Source organism: Genypterus blacodes, unplaced genomic scaffold, assembly GCF_046128005.1.
Source record: "Genypterus blacodes isolate CSIRO-AG114 ecotype Tasmania unplaced genomic scaffold, CSIRO-AGI_Gbla_v1 ptg000055l_1, whole genome shotgun sequence".
Classification (NCBI taxonomy): domain Eukaryota; kingdom Metazoa; phylum Chordata; class Actinopteri; order Ophidiiformes; family Ophidiidae; genus Genypterus; species Genypterus blacodes.
The window spans coordinates 3762549-3774929 of record NW_027466867.1 but is presented as its reverse complement, the minus strand read 5'-3'; the positions used below and the strand labels follow the sequence as shown (position 1 = coordinate 3774929).

Here is a 12381-nt window from a genome sequence, read left to right as displayed (position 1 = left end):
CTGAGTTTGGGCATGAGAGCCCTGCATTACTATCCTTTGATCTTGTTGGGTTTACATGATAGACAGCGCAACAGCGGTCTAATGTAAAGTGAGGGCACACTTTAAAACATTGAAACATTAAAAAACGAAAAAAATGAAACTGTGGATTTTCTTTCATGAGTTCTGTCCACATTAGGTTCAGATGCACAAACAATCCATGCAATTCAAATTTGCCCATGTCCATTCTTTTTCTCTCCTGTCATCTGTGCCGAGAGGAAGAAAAACCCTCAAATCTTCATACCGAGCTTGGCTTTCTGAAGAACAGAAACATTACAAAGGTTAAGATTATCAGATCCATTTAACAACTAGAGCACAAAAATGAGTTTCCCTAAATGAAACATTAACATCAACTCACTGGCAATTGACAACAAAAGAGGTGTTTCCTTTCTACATGAACACTTCCCCTCCTGTATAAAGCTGAACTGCACATAGGCCCAGTCACAGGTAGCTAATAATCCTATTCCCCAAGGCCTCAACTGTTGTTGTAGGTACCTTAACAGGCCACACTATTTAGGGCAAGGCACTGTGCTGCTAAATCCAGGCTTTGAACGTGTCAGCCAATCATGACTTTACATGCTGGTAAAGCAAGGCTCTGAGCCCACGTTGTCAGGACAACAGTTGGCTAAGACTACAATCAAAGAGTCTTGACTGGCTTCTCAGTGACTCACTTCCCTGCAGCACTCTCTCTACCTCTCCAATGCTATTCTAGTCTGTACAGGGTCATGAGCTTCTTCCTGACAATGTTCCGGGGCTTGACCAGTTGGAGCTATTTCACCTCCCTCCCCTCATATTCTGTAATCCAACACATTATGCATTAACCCAAACCTGTGTGTAGTTGTATGATGGAGTCAGGGAGTCAAGGATGACATAATCATAAAAATACTATTTACTTATTTCTTTTGCTGACTAAGGTGCTATTGTCCTTGTCAGCCAGATGAAGCTGACTTGACAAACCTGTTCAACTTTTTTGAACTGTGAAGTCACTTGGTGCATTTTGATAGAAGACACAGTATAGTAAAATTTTGAGGATTTTGTAATGGTTACAACTTAACTGTATTTCGGTTGCAAAATGCTGCGACTAAAACAATATATGAAAGACATTCATTCAACATATGATACACTTAATAAGAGATATTCATATCTCCGTTCAGTCTTCTGCTGCATCCTGTCTTCTTCATAATGTTCATATTCAGGTGGTACTACATTACCCTCCAAAAACATTTAGTTCATCTTTAAAATTAAAACAAGTGTCAAAGTTGAACTTACAATTCCCGAGGCATGTTTGGGTTTGACGCTGTAGGAAGCCTTCTCTTTGGCTTGGCGGAAACACTCTTCTGCTGCTTTTAACCTGAACAACACAGATTGCACAAAGATGATTAAAGTCACCTTCTCAGTCTTTAAGCCAACTGAGGAAAAGTTGTGTTGTTGTGATGATGATGGCTAATTTAATCAACTTATGTGTGTGCACTGTGTTTTGTGTTGTGTTCAACATGCCTTATTTAATGTAGGAGGAAAAGGAAAGCAACCCAACAGTACCTGTGAAAGTTCTCAGTCATCCAGGTCATGTGTTAAACAGTGTTCATTTCATTTACCTCTCCTTGAGAAAGACCTTGTTCTCCTTCTTCCAATGATCCTTGAAGTCAGAGGAAAACTCATGCCAGACAGAGAAGAATGTGTTGGGGGAAACCTCCTTCTCTCCTGCCTTGGCCTTCACTGAGAAGAACACTGTCAGTTCTAGGAATCTGTCAAATCACAATCAAATTAAATTTTAATTCACATTCTTTTTCATTTCACTCCCCATATGTAGACATAAAAACACTACTGGATGATGAGCTCACAAACACCTCATAAGACTGGCAGAGACAGACTGGTAGATAGATTGGAGGAGGAGATGCCATGTGTTTGACTTTCTTTGTAAATATTCTGGAGAACCACATTTGATGCTCCAATCAATATTGACTCCCAAAGTGGCTTTACTGTGATGGCAGTGCTTCTGTTATGGAAAATGCTTTTCGGCAATGCAGAAGGATATAAGCAAATCATCTAACTGGTCTTTCAACCACGGTTACAGCAACCAAACAGAATCAGAAGTCAAAATACGAGAGTCACGTGCCCTCCTCCTCTTTAACCACCAACCAAATATATTGTTGGTTATCGTAAATATCCGAAAAGTAGAGAAGAAAGTTTGACAAAGAAGGTAGGTTGTTCTTACATTTTGTGAGTGCTGCTGAGTTGAGTTTCTAGTGTTTCCAGTTCACTTTTAGCTATGAAAATAAGAACAACACAAAGGTCAAAATAAAGATAAGACAGCGACAACAACTTCTATAATGTTCAAGTTTGCTTCATTGATCACTGTATTTCAGACATGTTTTCATAGAATGTCGTGTGTTTCTGTTATTGTAAGTTACCTTTTGTGAGAAACTCCTCCATGATGTCTTTGAAAGGTTGCAGGTTTTCTTCATCTGAATCCTTGCAGACTTTTTCTACTTCTGATGTACACACTGACAAAATAGTAGAAACAATGCATTATATTTACACCTAAAAACTAGTGACAGAGATCCCACAACAAGGCAGATTTGTTTGGGTGTGTGTGTGTGCGTGTGTGTGTGTGTGTGTGTGTGTGTGTGTGTGTGTGTGTGTGTGTGTGTGTGTGTGTGTGTGTGTGTGTGTGTGTGTGTGTGCGTGCGTGCGTGCGTGCGTGCGTGCGTGCGTGCGTGCGTGCGTGTGTGTGTGTGTGTGTGCTACCTCTTAGGTCCTTCCTCAGTCGAACCAGATCTTTCTGAAAGTCTTCAAATTTCATCAGTGAAGAATGGAACAAGTCATGGGGTTCGGGGAGAGGATACACACACGTCTCCTTCCCAGCATCCTTGTGACAGACAGGTATACGTAGACACACATGAATCAATATGATGACATTAACTTGTTATCAGCCACAAATGTCCTAAATAGTAGTATTAGTGTCATAATACTGCTGCTCTCCATAACGCAGACACACACAGAACAGAGAACAGGAGCTCACCTCATCAAAGTGTCTAAGGTAGTATGCAACAATGTAGGACAGGAGACTTCTTGTGCTGTCCTGCAAGTACAAAAGACAAAGGAGGAAGGGATAAGTCATTCATTCCTTTTGTGCCATGGAGGAGCAAAGCACAACATCAAGTCAAAATTGAACACTGCAGCTCCTCACAATGCCCGATTAGTATAATATGGAACCTTTAAAGAACACATTTGAATTTATTTCAATACAATGTCAATCGTCTTTACTCACGCTGCTTTTGACGTCTTTGAGTTTAGGTAGGATGTCGAGGGTGAAGCCATCAGCTTGACCTCTGGTTCGATTACCACCGTTCATGTAGTTACCAAAGGCTAGAACCAAACCTAGAACCTGCTTCACTGTTCCATCAGCCTGCAGCACCTGTAGAAGACATAGAGCTGTGTGTGAATGAGTGAGGGTGGGAAACACTCTTCACTGGAGACAAAAAAGGTTCAATGAGGTAAAAATCAGTCATGCGGTTGGCGGTCACCTGTAGCTTTTCAACACTCATCATCATTTACGCCATTGTTTTGTTGCAGGGTTGAGTTATCCTTGTAATCCCAACAGGTTTGGCTGCACACAGGGATTTTTGGATGCATGCCCCTAACTCAGATTGAAAGTAGTTTTTTATTATGCCATAATTTAATGATTTTAATGAGATTAACATTTATAACATGTGGCTATTATTCTCAAATAACGTGCATGATCTTATAAGTAAGACCCGGATTGGATGGATGCCCACAGGCAAATCTGAACTATGTGCACAACTAAGTTGATTTCATTCAATTCGATTTAGGAAATAATTGCAGTAGTAAATGCTTGCTAACATTAAGAAGTGGTTGAGAGGCTTGAATATGTAGATACAATAGTTCTGTGCCTATTTGCTCCTAACTTCTTCATGGATGAACAGAGTGATGTTAGTGCAGGCAATTTCATGGCCTCCTGTGAGAAAAAACATGTGCCCTAAGTTGGCCCATAATGCCATAATGCATTGGCAGCACTTTTCCATTATTCTTAGGCACAGCAGCTTGGCATTTACAGGCATGACACTGGTCAACACACACTGCACCTGGTCTCCACCCTTTCCGCTGCAACACTTCCATCACCTCCAACGTTAGCCACTGGGGGACAGTAGAGCCCTTGTTAAGAATCATTACTCTCAACGGTGTGTTCACTATGAACACTGGTAGATGTACTCACCTTGCATACACTGTGCAGTGTGTCCAGTTTCCTCAGTATGGATGACATGCACTCCGAAAAGCTAGATTGGAAGAGGATACAGAAGACTCTCCCGGAGAAGTTGGGGATCAGGGATAGCTGGTGAAGAAACCTACAATACAGGAAAAATGGATGGGTCTTTTACAACTTGACACTTGAGAGAATGACACACAACTCTCACTAATAAACAGTAACAATGTCAGATTTTTAGAGGAGTCAAACCAACTCACTGCTCAGGTTTGTCCAGAGGTCTGGAGTTCTCCTTTTCTTTAGAGGACTTGATGTGTTTTTCAATCTTATCCATCTCGTCCTGTTGTGCCCTCTGAGGGGGAGAAAACAAAAACAGTAGCTTGGTAAAGATGGTAAAGGAATAACGGCTCCTCCAAGAATGTTTTCTGAGAAAGAAGTGCGTTCCAAACACTCTTAGTGGGCAATACTTGGAAACAATATTAAGAAAATGTATTGAATCATCATCTTCTTGTTCTTCTTCATCTCAAACACATTTTCTGAAATATATGACTATGGTTCATATCTTTCTATGGTAATAAAACAAACTTACATTTTCATACAGGGCCTGCAGAGTCTCAAGATCTACGACTGTATTGTCCAAGTTGAGAATGGCTAGAGAGAAAGGACCCTGATGATTAATGCTATCAGCAATCACACAATTTAGGAATAAAAATGTTATCATACACAAAATGATGGAACACAAAATGAAACGTGCAAAACATTGCAAGAAAACCAAAGATTTAAACATATTTTTTCTCTTTGAGAGAATAGAATTGTGCAACTAAATGACTGACCGTGCTGAATATCTTTCATATCAAGGTGCAAGGATGACATGAGGATACCCACAGCTTGGGATCGTTTGTTGTTAAGGAGCTTCATAACCTGAAACACACAGAAGTGGTATTCTCATTGCATAGACAAAGCCTCAATTTTCACCAAGACCAGCAGCTTGGCTTGTGCTGTTTCATTTTCTTATGGAACTCCAATGTGGCTGCACCTCTCCTGTCCATTTATCATGTTTTTGTAAAAATTTGACATAATACATAATGTGGTAATTCAAACTGACCTGTTTGGCCTTGGACTTGGTAATCGTGTCAGAGAGAGGCTGCTTCTTCACCTTCACTGCTGTTTTAGAGAACAACTCTACAAACTCATCAAAGTCCACATCGGGTTCCTCTATTGTCTCCCACACCAATGATGAAGAAACCTCCCTGAGAAACACAAAACACGGATAGGAATTTTAAAATCCAATCTGCAGATCTTAGAGTGCTTCAATTCTGATGCACAGGGATACCATCTTTACTTTTTGGTCTGCAACTGAATCCTGGTCCAGTACAGAGGCTTCATTGGTCTCGGTGGTTCCACAACAGCCTTTCTGGGGGGTTTCTCCTGAGCCAGACCCAGAGTATACAACCCAAATGGTAGCGGAGGAGGTATGGAAGTCCCTAGAGGAGGAAGAACACTACAGATCCCCATTGGTGGAGGAGGAGGAGGCGGAGGACCACAGCCAGGAGCAGCAGGTGGAAGAGGAGGAGGAGGCGGAGGACCACAGCCAGGAGCAGCAAGTGGAAGAGGAGGAGGAGGCGGAGGACCACAGCCAGGAGCAGCAGGTGGAAGGGGAGGAGGGGGAGGAGGAGGCGGAGGACCACAGCCAGGAGCAGCAGGTGGAAGAGGAGGAGGAGGAGGAGGAGCAGGAGGGGGTGGAGGAGGAGGGCCTCCAATTCCTTGAAAGGGAAAAAGAGGGGGAGGAGGAGGAGGAGGTGGTGGTGGTGGTGGTGGTGCCAGTCCAGGTGGTGGCAGTGGAGGTGGAGGTGGTGGCAGAGCTGACATTGAATTTCCTGTTAATGGTGGAGTTCCTTCTGCCTCTCCTTTAAAAGGCAAAGGCAATTCTCCTTCTCCTGGCAGGGGAGGGGGAGGAGGTGGTGGGGGAGGGGGTTGCTGCTGCTGCTGATGTTGACATGAACAGTGGACGGTGGACTGCATGGCTTTAGGCTCTGTGAAACCATTCTGCACAGGGGGATCACTACAAGCTTCTTCTTTGAATCTAATACTTATGTCTTCCATGGGTGAGGTCTGGACCGACTTGGCCTCAAGACAGTCTAGACTCAGAGCTGCTGCTTCTGTCTGTAGATTGGCATCACACACATCCTTCAAAAAGCCTTCCTCTCCTCCACATTCCCTGTCTGTGGTGGTTGTTGTGGCCTTCATACTCTCCCTGTCCAGTAGAGGAGGCAGTTGCTCCAGTTCAGCTATCTTAGTCTTCAGTTGCTCAATAGTTTGTTCTAGTTGTTGGATGACATTGATGTGTTTTTCCTTGAGTTTTACCGTCTTCAGTACACAGTCATCCTGCAAATTAGAGAACAAATGTGATCAAATAAATGTGATTTTAATTGTGGAGGAAAGGCACCACAAATCTTCTCAAAGTTATACAAAGACTGACCTGAAACTGTTGGATCCTCTTCTGTGGTATCTTTGAACCGGAGATGGCTGAATGATTTTCTAGACAAACAAGAGAGTAGACATGTCAGCTGATTATGAGTTCATCCACTTCAGGCAGACCATATGCAGGTGAAGTTCTGCTGCTGCTGCTGCTGTCTGCATCTTACCAGCATCTGTTGCTCTCATTTCAGCCCTGTTGTCCAGGCCAGGTCTGTCTGGAGGCCAGGAGTCCTTTATTGGACCTAATTGTTTCCCATCGGAGAGATCCAAGGAGTGCAACGGTTGGTTAACTGCTGTCCATGTATACAGCTGGTCATGCTGTGAACAAAAAACACAAGTATAATTCTTTTAATCCAACTCTAATCAATGTTTAATCATTAGAAATACATGAAAATTATTCTGATGACTACATACATCAAACTTGGCAGGGGCTGTAGAAGACACATGAACAGGGCTGCCTCCTATCTGCTCTCTGAAGCAGTCAGCGAAAGGCAACAGGAGTCCCATCGCCAAGATCCTGGAACAAAGCCTCTCAGCCTCTTGAGGCTCCTCGTGATGCTGCTGGAGGAAAAGCTTTTCCAGGAGTGTTCTACCTGGTCGACAGAAGGCCACAACAGAATAAGCATTAGTTATTACCATGGGATTATAATGTGAAGGGATTATTATGGTTGCTAATGGAATGTTCTCTGAGGAAGATAAGCCATACAATAATTTGGCTATTACATTTTATAAAGAAAGAATTCCTCCTCTCCAACTTTACAACGCTTACATATTTCTGTGTTTGTGTTCTTGCTGCCATTTTATGCCAACAGCAGCACAAGCTGGTCAAGCGTGCACACAGAACACCCATACACAAACAAGTATCGTTTTGCGCAAACATTTATTGAAAATTATGTCGCACCACACATCCTTGCAACAGCACAGCCACCGTCACTATGACAACAATAAGGGGGCACTACAATGAAGCAAAATTGAATTCCCTTGTTTTTGCTTATAGAATTTGCTAAATGTGAGGCCTTGGATATCTGAATCAGAGACAGATGTATCTATTTTTGTGCTAGATACCCGATTCCCCCCAATTCCTGTTCCAAATACGGTGTATATCTTTCTCTAGGAGGCGCTGTAACTCAACATTGGCTCTGCGACTAAACCATTACACATTATGAAGTGAGATTTGCAGGGTGGGTGTTGCACGTGAAAATGTGGTCACATTAAAAACAATGAGCCATTTCTACCACAGGGGCGTGCCAGAATACATTTAAACGCACTTTCAGCTTTAAACTTAGATTTGTGTTGCAGATGCCATCCAGTTTTGAAAAGAGATACAGCCAGTTTACGTATAACAGGGGCAGATCTATCCAAACACAAAAGATGAGGAATGTCAACCCATAAAGGGACACTATCATAAAGGCAAATGCTTGCAATGCGTGCGTGCGTATTGGGTACAGGGTCAAGGGTAACCTAAATATCTTCCCCCGCAACAGAGTGGGATCAGAAGTGAGTCAGCTTCATGACATCAATAAATCAGACTTGAGCTCCACCCTAAGATATTACTGTTCAGCCAGCAGTACATACTCCTGACAATGACAACTCTCAGCCTCTTTACCCTCAATATAACAGTCCAAAGTCTACAGTGGTGGCTCGTAATAGTGACATTGGATGTGCGGTGACGTCACAGGTGCTGACTCGTGTGAGAAAACGGCAATGAATTACTTTACAGAGGCAACAGGGACTCCACATAGAGAGCAGTTAAATAGTGTGGAGTTGTGTTTCTTGTTAAATTTTGTTATCCAGTTAAGTGGATTCCATTGCTTGTAAAGTAATAGATAACCTATTATGGACACTGTGCCAATTTTCTCTGAACAAATCATATTTGATCACAACTAAATCCTAATTGAAACCCGATGCACTATGATGCAGCTGCATGACCATGTGGAACAAAAGTTGGTGGGAATAAACTCATGCAGCTCATGCAACTCAGGCAGCACATAGATTTAAGATTGACTTTTAACTTGAAATAAGAACTTAAAATGTTTTTTTCTCATTTTCTGGTACATGGTACATGCACACATGCATGACCATGATGGGATCAATAAAGACTTGCTGCTCTCTACTTACCCGCAAACACATCCTGGAAGCCAACTGAGGATCTTCTGGGAGCATAGATGGGCTGGCTGCCTCCTCCTTTGGAGCCCACCAGGTATTCCCCTGAACTCTCCAAACCTTCTTCATATTCATCTCTGCTCCTCAGCTTCCTGTCCACCTCCTCTGTCCAGTCAGCAGAGCGACTCAGAGGCTTCATGGAGATTTGAGACCTCTGTCTATGGACTTCTTGGCACTCAACCATAAACCTGTGAACATATGTATTTTTCATTTGTTGTGATTTGATTTACAATAGAAATTGATATAAAACATCAAAATGGGGAGGACATACAAACTGCACATGTTCAGATTTTGAAACAGGACCTCCTTGTTGTAGGTGTCTTATTGTCTTGCTGTGATTATATAAGTAAACATATTTGTATGCTTTTGTGTGAGTGATTGAGTGAGTTTGATTGAGACTATAACTTTTCTTGATGAGTTTATCAGTCCTAGGGTAAGCCATGTTAGCACAACGTCAAATAAGATTAAACTTGTTAAACATGGTATTCAGCATGCTGTAGGTACCTGTGGAGGTGTTGTTGAGCTCTGTGCTGGAGCTTGGGGCTATGGGAGGGGGACAGGGTTGGGGAGTGTCCAGGGGAGCTGAGCTGTCTGGTGGTGGTCTTGATGTAGGAGGGAAAGATAGGAGGATGTGACTTTACTACAGGAGAAGTGGAGTTGGCAGACCTTAGGAGATGTGAGGTCGACATAGGGTTGAGGGAGGAACTGGTGTTAGTAACAGCAAAGTGATTGACTTGAGACCTAGTACTGGGGCAGTCCTCACAGGACTCTGCAGCGGTCCCTCTGCCATTTGGTTGCAACGGACCCTTACCTTCTTCAAACATGGACTCTGAGCGCATGGGGTCCGTTTGAGGGTCAGGACTCTTTGAACCTTTGCTGTGACTGCCTGCAGATGGATAGCTGATATCCACATCCAAACCTGATTCACATTCCTCTCCCTCTTCCTCTTCTGGGGTTTTCCAGACGCTGTCAAATGATGCCGGGAAGCTGCTACCAGTGGCTGCCACGGCAATTGGGCTGACTGCTGCCCCCCCATTGGTAACCATGGTGACGGCTGTGGGAGATGGCTGCTGCACCCAATCACGCTGGTCTTTTGTCTCTGTGGCAACACAAAGAGACTCCTCTTTCTCCCTCTCCGTTTGCTCCTCTACATTTAGCTCCGGACAACGATCCTCCTCTCGCTTTTCCTTTATTGACGTTTGGACGGGGAGATGTAATATTGAAGGCTGGTCTGTGTGTCTGACTGAACAAGACGCCGCGGTTCTTGCCTCTAGGAATGACAGCGCATCCGATCCTAGTTCTAATTCTGAGGACACTTCCAGGGGACGAATCTGCTCCCCTCCCTCCCATCCTCCTCTTTGTCCCCATCCCGGCACAGCAGCATCTACTCCATCCTCCTTCTGTGCTTCTGAGATTGACTTAACGCACCCCTGTTGCTGTTGGTGCTGGAGCCTTATAGTGAGTTGGATATCAGCTAGCAAGTCCTCATGGTCGGTTGCAGAGTGAAAGCTGTATATATCAGTGTCTGACCCCGAACTCCCTCCCTTCTGCCCTGCATCCTTGACAGGAGAGTTCCCTTCTGTTATTGCTACCTCCTGCTTCTTCTCTCCTCCTTGATTCTTTTTCTCTTCAGTGCAGATTTGTTTCTTCTCACGTATGGCCACCTCTGTGTCTGAATGGACCAACTCATCAGCATACAGACCAGGTGTTTTCCTGCCCTCTAGCTCATCGTGCTGAGATACCAAAACATCTTCCTTTGAGCTCGTTATCGAGGAGCATAGTTCCCCTTTTCCTTTCAGGTTGGTCTTTCTCTTCCGGATGGAGAAGACAGATGACTTGGACTCATGTTTGTTTTTCTTCTTGCTTGTTCCTATATTATGTGTCCCTCCTCCTCCGCTGCTGGCTGCCCCTTTACAGCCATGCTTGCCCTGCAATTTCTTGCCTCCCTTTTTTGCCGTGTCCCATCCTCCGTCTCTAGAGCCTTCATCCAGCGAAGGGTAGCTTCCATTATCCGATGTTGCAGCAGCTTTCCTTTGCTTTGCTTCTTGGTTGCCCATGTTGACAAAAAATTGTCCTCTGTCGTCAGGTCATCCTCCTCTGTGCATTCCTAGGTGTCTTCGTCGGATGGAGAGTCAAGCTGTCTCCACCACATCCGTGTAAACACAAGGATAGATTGTGTTAGGTACCACTGATTATGCTCTTCTTCATCTTTGTTGTGCGATGGATTCCATTTTCCTTGTTATTTTCCTGTGATGAAAGATGGCGTGGTAGTGATGTTAACGCTGATGCGGGAGAGATACACAGCTCCCTCTCTCTCTCTCTCCCCCCTCCCCTTCCTCTCTCTTTCTTCCCCTCCCCCTCATATTCCTCCCTATATGCTGGATGCTGGAAGGAGTGACGCAGGCGGTAAGAGCAGGGGTGCTGTGATTGCGGAAACAAAATCCAGTGTTACTTCCTCACTCATTATCCCATAAATCTCATATTTCCTACATTACCCATAGTGCTAATGGGACAGCTGTCTCTTTATGCCTTATGAATGAAGCCCACAATCCCCATCCTATTGCTCTCAGGTCCAAATGCCATGTTTGTTTCTGTTACAGAGGTATATATAAAAGATTTACCAGATTTCTTTTTAAAATTTTGTTTCAAATATTTGTTTATCCAAGGAACAAGTTATGAGTTCTGGATGCATGGATTTTGTTTCATCTGCAGATCCAGGGATTTATTTGAAACAATTTCTTGCCATTATCAGTCTGTATTTTGATGCAGATCATGATGCATTATTATTACATAAAAACAACACAATGACACACACCAGGCAAAACAAAGATGAGAACAATTCCCTCAGTGGGTTAGACTGTTTAGGGCTGCTATAGCTGCAGGAAGCAGACCTTTGCCAAAGCCAGCCCCTCTGCACCTCAGGGCCCTGTGCCTGCACCCAGAAGGCAGCTGAGTGAGTGTGTGATGTCACTGCTATGGTAGTTGCAAAGTGTGTGATGGCACTACACCCTGGCACTGCGTGTGTGCGTGCGTGTGTGCGTGCGTGTGTGCGCGCGCGTGCGCGTGCGTGTTTGCGTGTGTGGATTAACAATTTATAAATGATTGATTAAAAAACTCAGTAGACTACAATAGAAACTATGAAGCACATACTCTTGATGTCAGGAGGTTGATGAAAAGTTCCGGCTTGCATATTGATATTTCAAAATAAAAGTGATTAACTTTTGTGAGGCTCTAGTTCCATTCAAACTTATTTTAACTTTAAGCTTGATTCGTGTGGTTAACATATTTTGCATTTCTTTCAGCAACGATCTCTCCTTTGATGAAGTTGGAGAAGCATTAATAATAACTATATTTCTTTGAAGAAGAAATCAACGCACTCTTCCATGCACTGTGTGTCAAAGAAAAAAATAATAATTACATTCTATACCGATATTCAGAATAATAATAAAAAAAGCCTCGCAACTTATAGCGAGGTTACA

At 43.5% G+C, this 12381-nt stretch overlaps 1 protein-coding gene across 1 annotated transcript; it reads right to left on the bottom strand.

The window, feature by feature from the left end:
* Positions 1-266: 266 nt before the first annotated feature.
* fmn2b (formin 2b) lies at positions 267-10959 on the bottom strand. Its single transcript, XM_076152112.1, has 19 exons — positions 9407-10959; positions 8858-9090; positions 7154-7332; positions 6907-7057; positions 6741-6799; positions 5604-6646; positions 5367-5511; positions 5095-5182; positions 4851-4912; positions 4522-4613; positions 4274-4403; positions 3308-3454; positions 3059-3118; positions 2785-2905; positions 2448-2540; positions 2252-2303; positions 1632-1781; positions 1306-1387; positions 267-293 (listed from the first exon to the last, which is right to left on the bottom strand). Exons 1-19 carry the CDS (start codon positions 10957-10959, stop codon positions 267-269), a joined length of 4467 nt encoding a protein of 1488 aa, XP_076008227.1.
* Between the last annotated feature and the right edge of the window lie 1422 nt (positions 10960-12381).

What these genes read in the sequence shown, in the direction of transcription:
- fmn2b (XM_076152112.1), bottom strand. Translation starts at nt 10,959, where the DNA reads ATGGGCAACCAAGAAGCAAAGCAAAGGAAAGCTGCTGCAACATCGGAT. An exon ending in ATTCAGTTGCAGACCAAAAA is followed by an intron (nt 5,512 to 5,603) that starts GTAAAGATGGTA and finishes TGTGTTTCTCAG; the next exon opens with GGAGGTTTCTTCATCATTGG. An exon ending in GGAGGAGTTTCTCACAAAAG is followed by an intron (nt 2,304 to 2,447) that starts GTAACTTACAAT and finishes TTATTTTCATAG; the next exon opens with CTAAAAGTGAACTGGAAACA.